The following is a 12,963-nucleotide window of genomic DNA, read 5'->3' on the forward strand; positions in this document are numbered from 1 at the left end:
AATTAGCCAAACACAAACTATTTCTCATCAAAATCACTTTTTTGAAAAAGTACTTTTGCAAAAAGCATTTCTCAAAATAAATTGATTTTAGAATCTTGGTCAAACAGGCTATTAGACATTAATAGGGAATAGAAAATGCTTAGGTGACACAAAGAATATAGTACATGCATGAATAGAAGCTTTCTAATTAATTTAAAATTTCGGATCAACCTACCACCGCAATAACTATACGTACGCTTCATGCTCAGATATATGAATTTTCACTATACATATCAGACCATTTAAACATGTGTCAGTCCAAATTTTGGATCTACGGCCCAAAGTATAAAATTCTCATTAAGAGTAAAAAAAAAAGTGGAAAACAGGAAGAGTATTCCCAGTAATTCTGGGGATCTTCTGAGTTCCATCTGACTGCTAACAAGCATTACTAGTCTACGCTCAAAGTCGCATTGAAAAGCAAATAAATTGTACTTCTAGTTCTAGAAGCAAAACTATTAAAGTAATCCACAAAGATAATGCATATATGGATTAATCAATCTAACTTATCAGCATAATATAATAATGGAGGTTTTCTTTAAGTATACTTAACGTGTATAGATTAGAATTTCGTCATAGTTCATATGGAGCTGACAAATTCATAGCTAGAAAATGTTTGTTTCTGAAGCAAATATTAATAGATGTCTGCTGGACAGCTATCTAATAGATCTAGATCGATGACACCGTATTTTAAACCGCTCTTATTTCGAAAGAATTATTCTCTTTTTAAAAGAAAATAAATTCAATTCAATGAAAATGATCTAATGAGGTTTAATTCATGTTTCCCTCTTAAAGAACCTCTACGTTCCAAATTCTATCACTTTCAACATTTTCTTACTGAATGATATCAGATTTAACGTAGTGCAAAGTTGACAAATGTACAAACATATGATAGTTTTTATATTTTTTTGTTGTTGTTGAAAACATATTATAGTTAGCTAAATGTAAAACAAGACATAGTGAGTAGACAAAAATCTGACATCACGAGTGGTCAAATCTTTAGAGGAAAAACATTAATTGTGCCATATAACTGTCAATCTTGTCTTCTTTCTATAACGATTTTTCTACTCTTTGTTAATTTCAAATTTAATCATCTCTTAATCATATCTCATGCAAATTTATAACATCTGTACGAAAGCGTTTGTCGTGAAGCAGGACATACTGTGTTTCCCGACATATTATTTTTGTAATCGATCACTGGTAATATAATGGATTATCGAAGTAAATTGCAAGTTTAATTAATTTGTGACTTGCTCAGATGTTCAGTAGTGTAGGGTAGTTTAGTTTACGGTTTAATTATGAGGCGATATAATATAAAGATTATATTTTATATAGTGAATAATAATGTAAAAACTGTCATGAGATTAATAATATATGTGTGATTAGTTTTGTTAATTAGCATGGTTAACCATAGTTCATTTATAAAGTGTAATGCTAAACTATAGTTAGTGAGTTAGTTAATAGTTAGTTAAGAAAGTTAGTTTGAGTTTGTTATAAGTAGTGGTCGTTTGTACAGTTAGCCTTAAGCTTCTTTTTCAGAAACGAAGATAGCCTTTCTCTGATTTCCTCTCTTCTAGATTCTTCTTCTTCCTAGCTCAGATCTCTCTCCCATGGCAGCTAACATGGTATCAGAGCTACCGATTGAGACCTAAGCGAATTGCAAGCAAAATCAAGTCTTCTTCGTTACTTCAATTCTGCAATTGAGAGCTGAATTGAGCTAGAGTAATGTTTGGTTGAATCTAGGGTTTGCGAATTGCTTACTTCGAAGCTAATTTTTCTGTCAACAATGGCGACTGAAGATGAGCAAATTGGTGCAACGACTACTACTGACAATTTCACGGCTGGAACTGCCACTTTTCCTACTATCGATCACAATCACCCATTGTACCTGCAACCAACAAACACACCAGGTAGCTCTCTGATCTCTCTTCAACTAACTGGATAGACAATTATGCCTTATGGAGTAGTGCAATGAGAATAGGTCTGCTAGGTAAAAGTAAAGTAGGTTTTGTCGATGGGAGATTTCCTAAATCTAAATTTGAACCCGAGCGTCATAATCTGTGGGAAAAGGTCAATGCTATAGTTCTCTCGTGGATAATGAATGTTGTTAGACCAGGATTGTTGAGTAGTGAGTTGTATCCATCTAGTGATCATACAGTTTGGGAAGATTTGAAGGAGAGGTTTGATAAAGTAGATGGCTCGAGAATACTCTATTTGCATAGAGAAGTTCATACCCTGACTCAAGGAACTATGATTGTGACTGGCTATTTTTCAAGGCTTAGAGAGCTATGGGATGAGTTTGATACTCTCATGCCCTGTCCTGGTTGTCCTTGCTCTGAATCTAAACAGTATACCCAACATTTTGAGTATCAAAGACTTCTTCAATTCCTCATTGGGTTGAATGAATCCTATTCTCAGTCTAGGAGCCAAATTATGATGATGTCTCCCCTACGAAGTATAAACAAGTCCTACTCTTTGTTAGTAAATCAGAAAAGTCGAAGGAACCTCACAAGCATAACACAAGTTGCTCAGGTCACTGAAGCCTTGGAGAATGCTGTCATGTATAGCAGTAGGAATGTGAACAATGCTGGAAACTATAGGCCCAAAAGGAATCAAGTTTAGTGTGAAATTGATTGTGCCAAACAAAGGACAATTGTTACAAATTGATTGGGTATCCCACTGATTTCAAAGCCAAATGAAAAGGAGGTAGTACAGTACAACATGCCAATTGTGTAGGAAATGCAGAAACTTCAGGTGCGGAGAGATGTAATATGGCTACTAGCATGACTCCTTCGGCCACTGGATCATCTAGTTCAGGTGCTACACAGCAAATGAATCAACCTGTTACTTTTCAGCAGATGTCACATCCAGATCCTATTTTCACTTCTGAGCAATACCAACAAATTGTTCAGCTGTTTTCTAGAGGAAGTTCAGAAGGATCATACTTATCCAACAAAGTTGTTGCAGCATGTATTCTCAATCATGTGAATGCTTTTATGTCTCAACGTGTCAATAGTAAATGAATAGTTGACATTGGGGCTTCAAATCACATGACTTCAAGTTTAGAGATGATGCATACTCATAAACCTCTTCCAAATACAGAAGCAAACAAAGTACATTTGCCTATTGAAAATGTTGTATCAATGTCTCACACAGGTTGCACATCTATATTAAGTAATCAAGAGATTTCTAATATTCTGTACATTCCTGACTTTAAGTTCAACTTATTGTTAGTCTCAAAGCTCACAAGGAACTAAAGTGTATGGTTGGATTCTTTCCTGATTTTTGCATTTTTCAGGACCTCTTTAGTTGTCAGGTGAAGGGGATTGCTAGAGAAGAACATGGTCTATACATTTTACATGGAGGTATTCCAAAATAAGATCTATATTAGGCAACAAATAAGTGTACTAATATAATAAACTTTATGTCAGTTTCTTCTTGTACTTCTGTTTCTAGTATTTTGTGGCATAGAAGGTTAGGACATGCCCATTTAGATATAATAAAGAAAGTAGAAGAGTTCAGCAAACTCACAACAGTTGATCCTCATCACTGCATTGTGTGTCCAGTAGCAAAGCAAACCAAGCTGCACTTTCAGCTAAGTAGTACAACTACAAAACAGCATTTGAGCTAATTCATTGTGATCTATGGGGGTCATACAGAGTACCTATACATGATACTAAGAGATATTTTGTTACCCTAGTTGATGATTACACAAGGTATACTTGGATTTTTCTGTTACAATCTAAGTCATAAGCTATTTTAGTTCGAAGAAGCTTTCTTAGTCAAGTAAAAAATGTGTTCCTAGCTACTGTAAAGTTTCTAAGAACTGATAATGGAAGTGAGTTTTTTAGCACTGAATTTAAGACTCTACTGTCTAATCTTGGTATTTTCCATCAAAGTACATGTGTCTATACACCCCAACAAAATGGGATAGCAGAAAAAAGCACATAACCATCTTGGAAGTAGCTAGACCCCTCAGATTTCAGGTTGTTGTACCTTTTAGATTTTGGGGAGAATATGTTACTACTGCAGTATATTTACTCAGTAGACTTCCTTCTAAAGTTTTTGGATACAGATCATCATTTGAGATGTTATATTTGCACCCTCCTTTATTGTCTCATCTCAAAGTCTTTGGTTGTTTGTTCTATAAAACTTGTCCCGAAGTGCAGGATAAGTTCTCACCCGGAGCAGTACCTGTTGTATTTCTAGGATACTCTTCCACTTAGAAGGGTTATTTGCTATATACTCTGCACTCAAAAACAATCATTGTCAATAGGAATGTTGTGTTTCAAGAGGATATCTTTCCTTTTAAGCATGCCACAACTACTAGAATTCCTATATTTCCTATCCTAGACTTTCTCTCTCCTGCTTTGAGAAATATTCCTTCCTCTTATTCTGCACCATCAGCAACAGAGCTTTCTATTGGCTCTAGTTTAGATCAGATGCCTACAGATCTCTTTCAGAGAGTCCTTCATTCCACAACCAACTTAGAAGAAGCTAATTCTATGATTCCTTCTATTGTGGATCACTTGCCTAATGTCACTCAAACTGTACATGTACCTTCTCCACAAGTTGTTGAGCCTCCTACTGAACAAATAAGGTCCTCTAGACCAAGCAAGCCACCTTTTTGGCTGCAAGACTATGTCACTACTTCTAAAGGCTCTAACAGTGCTTACCCTATATCCTCCCATGCGGATTACTCTTCTATTGCTCCATCATACAAATAGGTCCTTGCAGCTTATTCAGCTCTCTCAGAACTAACTTCCTTCAAAGAAGCTGCATATGATCCCACTACAAAAAAAACTGAAATTAGCCACAAATATTGTCGCTAATCTGTCGCTAAAATGCTCGTAGCTAGCAGAATTTCTTGATAATCCGTTGCTAATTCGTCGCTAAATAAGATTAACTACAAATTTTTCTACTTAGCTACATAATTTGTCCATCAGTAAAAGCTGATTTTTTAGTAGTGTCCTTAGTGGATATCAGCAATGAAGTTGGAGATTGTAGCACTTGAAGACAACCACACTTGGAGTGTTGTTGATTTGCCACCAGGGAAGACTCTCATTAGGTACAAGTGGGTTTAAAGAATCAAATACAAAGCCTCTAGTGAAGTGGAAAGGTTAAAATCTAGGCTTGTGGCCAAAGGCTACAACCAGAAGGAAGGATTGGACTATGGAGAAACTTTCTCTCCTGTGGCCAAAATTGTAAACGTTAGATCTTTTATTGCTTTAGCTACTTCAAAACAGTGGGTGATCTTTCAAATGGATGTCCATAATGCCTTTCTAAATGGAGATCTCACTGAGGAAGTCTACATGGAATTGCCTGAGGGGTTTGCCAGACAGGGGGAGTCTAAGAAGAAGGTTTGCAAACTACATAAGTCTCTCTATGGACTTAACCAAGCACCTAGGCAGTGAAATATGAAGTTGACAGAAGCTCTACTCAACATGGGCTTTCAACAAAGTCATTATAATCATTCTTTGTTCACAAAGAAATATGGAGATGATATAGTTGTTATATTGGTCTATGTTGATGATCTCCTCATTATTGTGAACAATCAAAAAATATTATGCAGTACCAGATCAGATCTTATGAAGAAATTCAAAATGAAGGATCTAGGTGAGCTTAAATTCTTCTTAGGAATTGAGTTTGCAAGGTCCAAAAGAGGGATTTTTATGTGCCAAAGAAAATATGCATTAGAGTTAATTTCTGAGTTTGGTTTGAGTGGTGCAAAGCAAGCTGGAACACCACTAGAAGTGAATCAGAAGCTAGCCTCAGTAGAGTATGATAATAACTTCAAAAGTGACAGTGTCCAAATAGATGAAAATCTTGACAATCCTGGTGCTTATCAAAGACTCATTGGAAGGTTGTTTGTATCTTACCATGACAAGACCTGATATTGCTTTTGTGGTTCAAGTTCTCAGTCAGTATATGCATTGTCCTAAGAGGTCTCACATGGAAGCAGCACTGAGACTTGTAAGGTATATAAAAGAAGCTCCTGGCTTGGGCCTTTTCTTGCATGCAGACTCTTCAGATCAACTAAGTGCCTTTTGTGATTCAGACTGGGGGACATGTATACAAACTAGAAGGTCAGTTATAGGGTACTTGGTAAAGTTTGGAAGTGCACTGATATCTTGAAAATCTAAAAAGCAGAGCGCTATGTCTAGGAGCTCTACTGAAGCTGAATTTAGAAGCGTGGCTTCATGTGCAGCAAAAGTTACCTGGCTGGGAGGACTATTCAGTGAACTTGGTGTCAAGATGGAGCTTCCTATAACTTTGGCGTGTGACAGTAAAGCTGCAATCCAAATTGCAGCAAATCCAATCTTCCTTGAAAGGACAAAACATATTGATATTGCCACTTTGTTAGGGAAAAGCTAAGTCAAGGTTTGCTGAAGACTGAGTATGTTAACACTGAGTATCAACTAGCAAATATACTTACAAAAGGCTTGGGAAGAGCTCAACATGTGCATTTGCTAAACAAGCTGGGGTTGAAGAATTTGTATCAACCATCAGCTTGAGGGGTTAATCAGCATGGTTAACTATAGTTTATTTATAAAGTGTAATGCTAAACTATAGTTAGTGAGTTAGTTAATAGTTAGTTAAAAAAGTTAGTTTGAGTATGTTATAAGTAGTGGTCGTTTGTACAGTTAGCCTTAAGCTTCTTTTTCAGAAATGAAAATAGCCTCTTTCTCTGATTTCCTCTCTTCTAGATTCTTCTTCCTAGCTCGGATCTCTCTCCCATGGCAGCTAACAATTTTCCTTTGCTTCTTTTGCGATATCGAAATATAAATGTAAAAATTGAATCACGCCCTACTTAAGCTTCAGATTTAATTCATTTAACTTTCAGAGATGTCATCCAATACTAATTTTCTGAACAAAAAACAGCTAAAAGACAAAAGGGTTCTGTACCATTTTTGGTGCTGAAAACGAGAGAAGGAAAAAGACAACACAAAGTGTAAAGAATACATTGTATACTGTACGCGTGTAACAAAGGTGGCAAAGAGGTTCTGGAATCTTCAGCTGCTTTTGGCAACAGCAACAGCAGCGGCAGCATAGGACAAAGTTTTAAGGAAAAATTAGGCAGTGACAGGATAGCCCATTTGGGGCATATGACTATTTTTTCTTAACGTAAATAGCACGAGTTAGTTAGTTTTCAGATTGATAATTAAAAAGTAGTCTGAATTTATAAAATTATTAAAAAATAGTTATATTTTGCTGAAATACATAAAATTCCAGTATAATATGCAAGCGAGATTATGGAGTCTCTGCGTATAAACTTCCAGCATATTATGTTGAAACTCCATTGTATTATGAAATTTCAACACATTATGGTGGAAACTCATATGCAAAAAATTCGAACTCTAACATATTATGCTGGAATATTTTCGAATTTTTAAGGATATTTTGTTTAAATTTAATCTTTACATAAAAAATGACGAAATTTCAATTACTTTCGTGGTTATATTCAATTACTAGTTGAAAATCTGCATAGTTTTTATTTTTTCCCTTTTTTTCCCCACAACTACAACTCTATGTGAATCTTAGTTTGACACTACGTGCATGTGCAGTGACCGGTCCGAGTATATTTGTTCAAACATGATCAACAAGCGGATATGCATATATTCACTTCATGTTATTTGTCCGAAAAACTCTTTCCTTCTATTTATATGGTATTTCATTACTCTATAACATCATCTCTACATAATAATAATTTATTATAAAATCAAGTTCTTTATAAAATCGATCTTTTATATTATATTTTAATATATGTCCTCTATAACAGTATTTTATTATAACATCTAAAAAATATCGAAACAAACACGGTTATTATAGAAAGGTTTAGCTGTATTTGGACACAATTAAAAAAAATTAAAACTTATTAGGTGACATATTATACTCATTTTTTCCTAATTATGTGGACACTTTTCTTTTTAATCTGTCCTTAAAAATATTAGTATATTTTTATATTTAAAAATAATTTAATTATTAGAATTCTAAATTTGCCCTTAATGACATAATTTATAATCGCACATTTGTCTAAGGGTTATTTTAGACCATAAATTTCAAAAGTCATTATTTTTAGAAAATAATCATACCAAGCCAAATAATGTTACATAAATTAAGACGGATACAATAATGTTTACGTGACTATGAGAATATGTCATTAAGAATAAAACAAAAAAGAAAAATATTGCTCGTTCAGTATACTTCAAAAACTCCTTGGTAATGAGTGAATAATGGATTCTAAGTAATACGTGGCCAATCATATTTAATTTGAAAAACCTTTTTATAATTATTTAAGTATAACTTAAATAATATGATGTGTTATAATAAATAATTTTGTATAATATAATAATAATAACAGTATTAAAAATAAAATTATTATTATTTTCTTCAGATAAAGTTATGTCAATTTTTGTTAGGATATTTTTTTTATTTGCATTTTATACAAGATAATTATTGCATTTTCAATATTTTCTAAACTTTAATTTACTTTGTATTAAATAAGAATTAAAAATTCGTAGAGGCACTGTGATGGATACCTCTTGAAACTGCGGGGAATGAATATTTGTAATAGTACGAAACCTACTCTAATTCAAAACAGAAAAATCTATTTCTATATGAATTTAATGTAAATCCTATTTAGACATAAATTAATTAAATTATCAAATATCAAATTCTAATTAATTTATATTTTCTACTACAACTTTGAATTAGTATCTAACATTCTTCCATAATTTAAAGTTGTATATATCTGACTTTTATTGTTCTGGAGCACATTTCTCCAATTTTTCAATTGTTTTTATTGTTATGTTGAAGCACTCTCTCCAAAATCCTAGTTGTTGATACACTTCCTTTAATTGTTGGAACACTTTGTTTCTAATCTTCGAATTTGTTTTTTTTTTCCTCTTTAACTTTCAAAGAAATTTTTCTTTTTCTTGTGCCATACCTATTTGCTTGGTCACTTTAAATTTGTAGTCCTTTTGCTTAATCTCTCTAGATGCTTGTCATTATTATAAATTAGACTTCTCTTTTTTCTCCCGTTAATTATGCAAGGAAAAACAAGAACATAAAATATAGTCAAATCTCTTTATAACAACATTATTATATAACGATCATTCAATATAAAAGTCAAATTTTACCCGAAATCGATTTTCATGTATGTTATAATATATGTTTTTTATAATAATATATCAACCAAAAAATATCGAAACAAATAAGGTTATTATAAAGAGGTTTGATTGTATATATTTTAGTGGAATGTTACGGAATAATTTTCCACTAGTCTATTGACAGATCCGTATGAAGGAGAAATTTTATTTTGTGTCTCACATTCCACGTCATACTTATGTGAGGCCCTTAATTACTTGACAAGTGGATTCATGGGTCCCATTTACTTACTTTGAAGATAAAACTAAAAAAGACAACTTAAAAATCATTTAATATGTCTAATTAAAGATAAAAGTAAATAATAACTCAAAATGGTAAGAAAATATATGCATTTAAAAAGCTAATAATCTTTACTTCCGTTCAGCAGCACACATGACGGATGTACATGCTGTATTGAAGAAGAAAAGCAAAATAATTGATATGGAGGATGTACATGCTGCCGACAAAATTAACTTTACGCAATTAAGACTGACTTTCGTATCTCGAAATTCTATTCGATTATGTAATTTTTTTTAGTCTGCTCATCATGTTAGAGAATGATAAAATTGAATCTTATATATTTATTGTTACTTATATATTAATATTTCACTTTATTGTTTAGATCATAATGATGTTAATATTCAAGGTGGTTCTACATTGGTGCATAATGTGATTAACATCAACGACGACTTTGCTTTTAAGATTGGAAGAAAATTTTGTTCTGAAAATGAATCATATGAAGCTTACAATTCCTATGCTGTGGCAAAAGGTTTTGGTGTTCGAAAAGGTGCAAAAACTTATAATAGAAACAAAGAATTAACTAGATGTTTATTTCTTTGTTCTGCGAAGGGCAATCCCCGTTATGTTCCGATTATCAAGAAAAGAAACGTCAAAGGTTAGAATATAGATGTGGTTGCATGGCTCGCATAAAATTTAAGATTTCAAATGGGGTATGGGAAGTATTTGAATTTTTTGATGAGCATAACCACCTGATGGTAAAGGAAAATTTGAGGCATTTCATATCGTCTGGCCGACGGCTTACAGATGCTACTAAGGACATTCTCAGTTCTATGGTAGATGCTAGTATTCGCACTAAAAAAGCTGTCAGATACCTTCAAAATGAAGCAGGTGGTATTGAAAATGCTGGATTTATTGAACAAGATGCTCACAATTTTATACAAGCACGTAAGAGAAGTATGATTAATTGTGGAGATGCTCAAACTCTTTTGAATCATTTTATGCATTTGCAATCAGAGGATTCAAACTTTTTTTACTCTTTTCAAGTAGATGAAGATGGAAGCATGTGCAATTTTTTTCTAGAGAGATAGTATATCTAAGTTGCACTATGAGTGTTTTGGTGATGTGATGATTTTTGACACTACGTATCGTATAAATAGATATGGCATGATTTGTTCTCCATTTGTGGGTGTGAATAATCACTGGAATTTTTTTTTTTTTGATGTGCATTCTTAAGTGATGAAACAACTAGTTCTTTTATTTGGCTATTTCACACATTTTTTAAGGCAATGGGAGGAAAGGCATCCAAAACTATTTATACTGATCAAGCTCCTGCAATAGCGTCTGCCATTAAGGAAGTTTTTCCAAGTACTTGTCATCGTCTATGTGAATGGCATATTGACAGAAATGCTCAAAAAAATATACCTCGCCTTTATTGGAAACCAGGATTTAGAGAAAAATATTTTGATAAGCTCTTATAGAGGTGCAAATCAGAGTCGGAGTTTGAGTCAGTATGGAAAGAAATGACTGAAGAATGGGAATGTGGAAGCAATAGTTGACTTCAAAGATTATATGATTTGAGGGAAAAGTGGTGCCCCGCATTTAGTCGTTATATTTTCTCTGCAGATATTAAGTCAACTCAGAGGAGTGAGAGCACTAATAAGGTCTTTACTGAAATGGCTTGCAAGACGATGACTTTAACTGAATTTGTTAATCATTATGAGCAACGGGCAGCTGAAATGCGTGATATTGAGGCGACAGAGGATTTTAAATGTCGAGGAACACCTAAACTTGCTATAGAAGATTGTGGGATATTAAAGCATGCTGCGAGTATCTACACAAGAACCATATTTACAAGATTTCAACATGAATTCTTGCAAGAAACATCTAAGAAAGTGATTAAACTTGAAAGTAATGGCACTTGTCACACATATACAGTTCTTAAAGGGGAAGGAGGACAAACTGACACCGTCCAATTCAATTCATTTGACAATTTCATAAGTTGTAGTTGTCTTATGTTTGAATCCTTGGGTTGGTTGTGTTGTCATGCATTAAAAGTGTTATTCTTTGACTTAGATTTTTCTTATATCCATGTACAATATATTCTGAAAAGATGGACAAAGAATACTAAACAAGGGAATGGATTTGATGAGTACAACAATAAGAAGAAATTACCAACTTTATCTATGGCCATTCGCTTAAATGGTTTGATGAAAGAATCATTTGCTGTTATGACTTTAGCTGCAAACGATGCCGAGTCCGAAGAAATTGCTAGAAAGTTTTTGTATCAAGCAAGGGTTGAGATTACTAAATTCCAAAATGAGTTATATGCAGAAGGTACTCGTAAGAACTATTACAAATTTAGTACAACTACTAGTTTTTCAGGAACAAATGATCGTGTTTTCGATCCAATTAAGAAGAAGGGTAAGGAAATGGATATGGAAGATTGAAACCAAAACTTGAGCAAAAAAGAAGAGGGCACCTCAAAAGACTTCAAAAACTCGAGCAATGCAACAACATGACCAACCATCCTTGAACTCAAATCTTGAGGTTCAATCTTTAAACAATCAAATTTTCGTTTTCTTAGTTTGCTGGTAGTCTTTATATTTTAATTTATTTATTCGTATTGATTTTCTTTCTTTTCCTTTAAATTCATTGATGCAGTTATATGAAGGCTCAAATACTAGCTTTACACAACTGTTGACTTAGGCTTCTGCTAACCAGTTCGGAGGTTGCATTGAGAACCAAAGTTCATACATCACCGGAATAAATATTTATTTCAAAAGTTCAGAGAATTAGTTGCTTTGCTTTGAGCAATCTGAACACTCATAATACTTATCGAGACGGAATCATCTATGTACATTTTTTACCTTATGCAATACTTTGGATAGCGATTTTTTGGATTTGATAGCATGGTTTTGCATTGTTTTATGAACAGATCTTCCTTACTGAAGTTTTCAACACTTTGGTACAAGTTGTTCATACAACCAACAACTTTAGCCTTAATTTTAATGAGTCGTATTATTGTTCCCAGTGGTAAAGTGAGAAGCCTAACGAGTAAACAAATAATAATAACTTTTCCTACTTTTTTGACATATTACTTATAATTAAGCACAACAAGATAATTATTTTTTCAAGCTCTTTGTCAACTGATTTAGAGATTATTGTTAAACAAAGTTTGTTGCTTCAGAGACATCCGATAAAATTGGAACGATACAAAAAAAAATTAGCAAAGTCCTTGTGAAAGAATGACAAGCACAAATCGAGAAATGGTCAAAAAGTATTTTCAAAAAAAATTATTCAACGGAGTTCTGCTTTCATATCCAAAAAATATTATAAGTTAGCATATTTTTCCAACTCAAATATATGTTTTAGCTGACTCAAATATAAGTTAGTGTTATGAAATAAAAGCAATTTAGTAAAACATGAACAAGAAATAGAGATAGAGAGAATGAAGAGATTTTCTTCTTCAATTGTGTGTTTTCCTATCTATTACAAGGCCTTTATATAGGCATAAAAAGTGAAGAAAATATGTCATGGAAT

The 12,963-nt window shown here is 33.2% G+C and overlaps 3 protein-coding genes and 1 non-coding gene across 4 annotated transcripts; all 4 read left to right on the forward strand.

Moving 5' to 3' along the window:
• The first annotated feature begins 1,822 nt into the window (after window positions 1–1,822).
• Window positions 1,823–2,658, forward strand: LOC107783676 (uncharacterized). Its single transcript, XM_075240391.1, has 2 exons — window positions 1,823–1,920; window positions 2,004–2,658. The coding sequence occupies exons 1-2, from the start codon at window positions 1,823–1,825 to the stop codon at window positions 2,656–2,658; spliced, it is 753 nt and encodes a 250-aa protein (XP_075096492.1).
• A 6,918-nt stretch (window positions 2,659–9,576) lies between these two features.
• Window positions 9,577–10,511, forward strand: LOC142174572 (protein FAR1-RELATED SEQUENCE 5-like). Its single transcript, XM_075240392.1, has 3 exons — window positions 9,577–9,706; window positions 9,806–9,970; window positions 10,033–10,511. The coding sequence occupies exons 1-3, from the start codon at window positions 9,577–9,579 to the stop codon at window positions 10,509–10,511; spliced, it is 774 nt and encodes a 257-aa protein (XP_075096493.1).
• Window positions 10,512–10,709: 198 nt separating this feature from the next.
• On the forward strand, window positions 10,710–11,870 carry LOC142174573 (protein FAR1-RELATED SEQUENCE 5-like). The gene is made up of 2 exons (XM_075240393.1): window positions 10,710–10,788; window positions 11,047–11,870. Exons 1-2 carry the CDS (start codon window positions 10,710–10,712, stop codon window positions 11,868–11,870), a joined length of 903 nt encoding a protein of 300 aa, XP_075096494.1.
• Window positions 11,871–12,600: 730 nt separating this feature from the next.
• On the forward strand, window positions 12,601–12,704 carry LOC142175027 (U6 spliceosomal RNA). Its single transcript, XR_012704218.1, has one exon. It is a non-coding gene; the product is annotated as a U6 spliceosomal RNA (small nuclear RNA).
• The last annotated feature ends 259 nt before the right edge of the window (window positions 12,705–12,963 follow it).

This window comes from Nicotiana tabacum, chromosome 20 (assembly GCF_000715075.1).
Source record: "Nicotiana tabacum cultivar K326 chromosome 20, ASM71507v2, whole genome shotgun sequence".
NCBI classification, from domain to species: Eukaryota; Viridiplantae; Streptophyta; class Magnoliopsida; order Solanales; family Solanaceae; genus Nicotiana; species Nicotiana tabacum.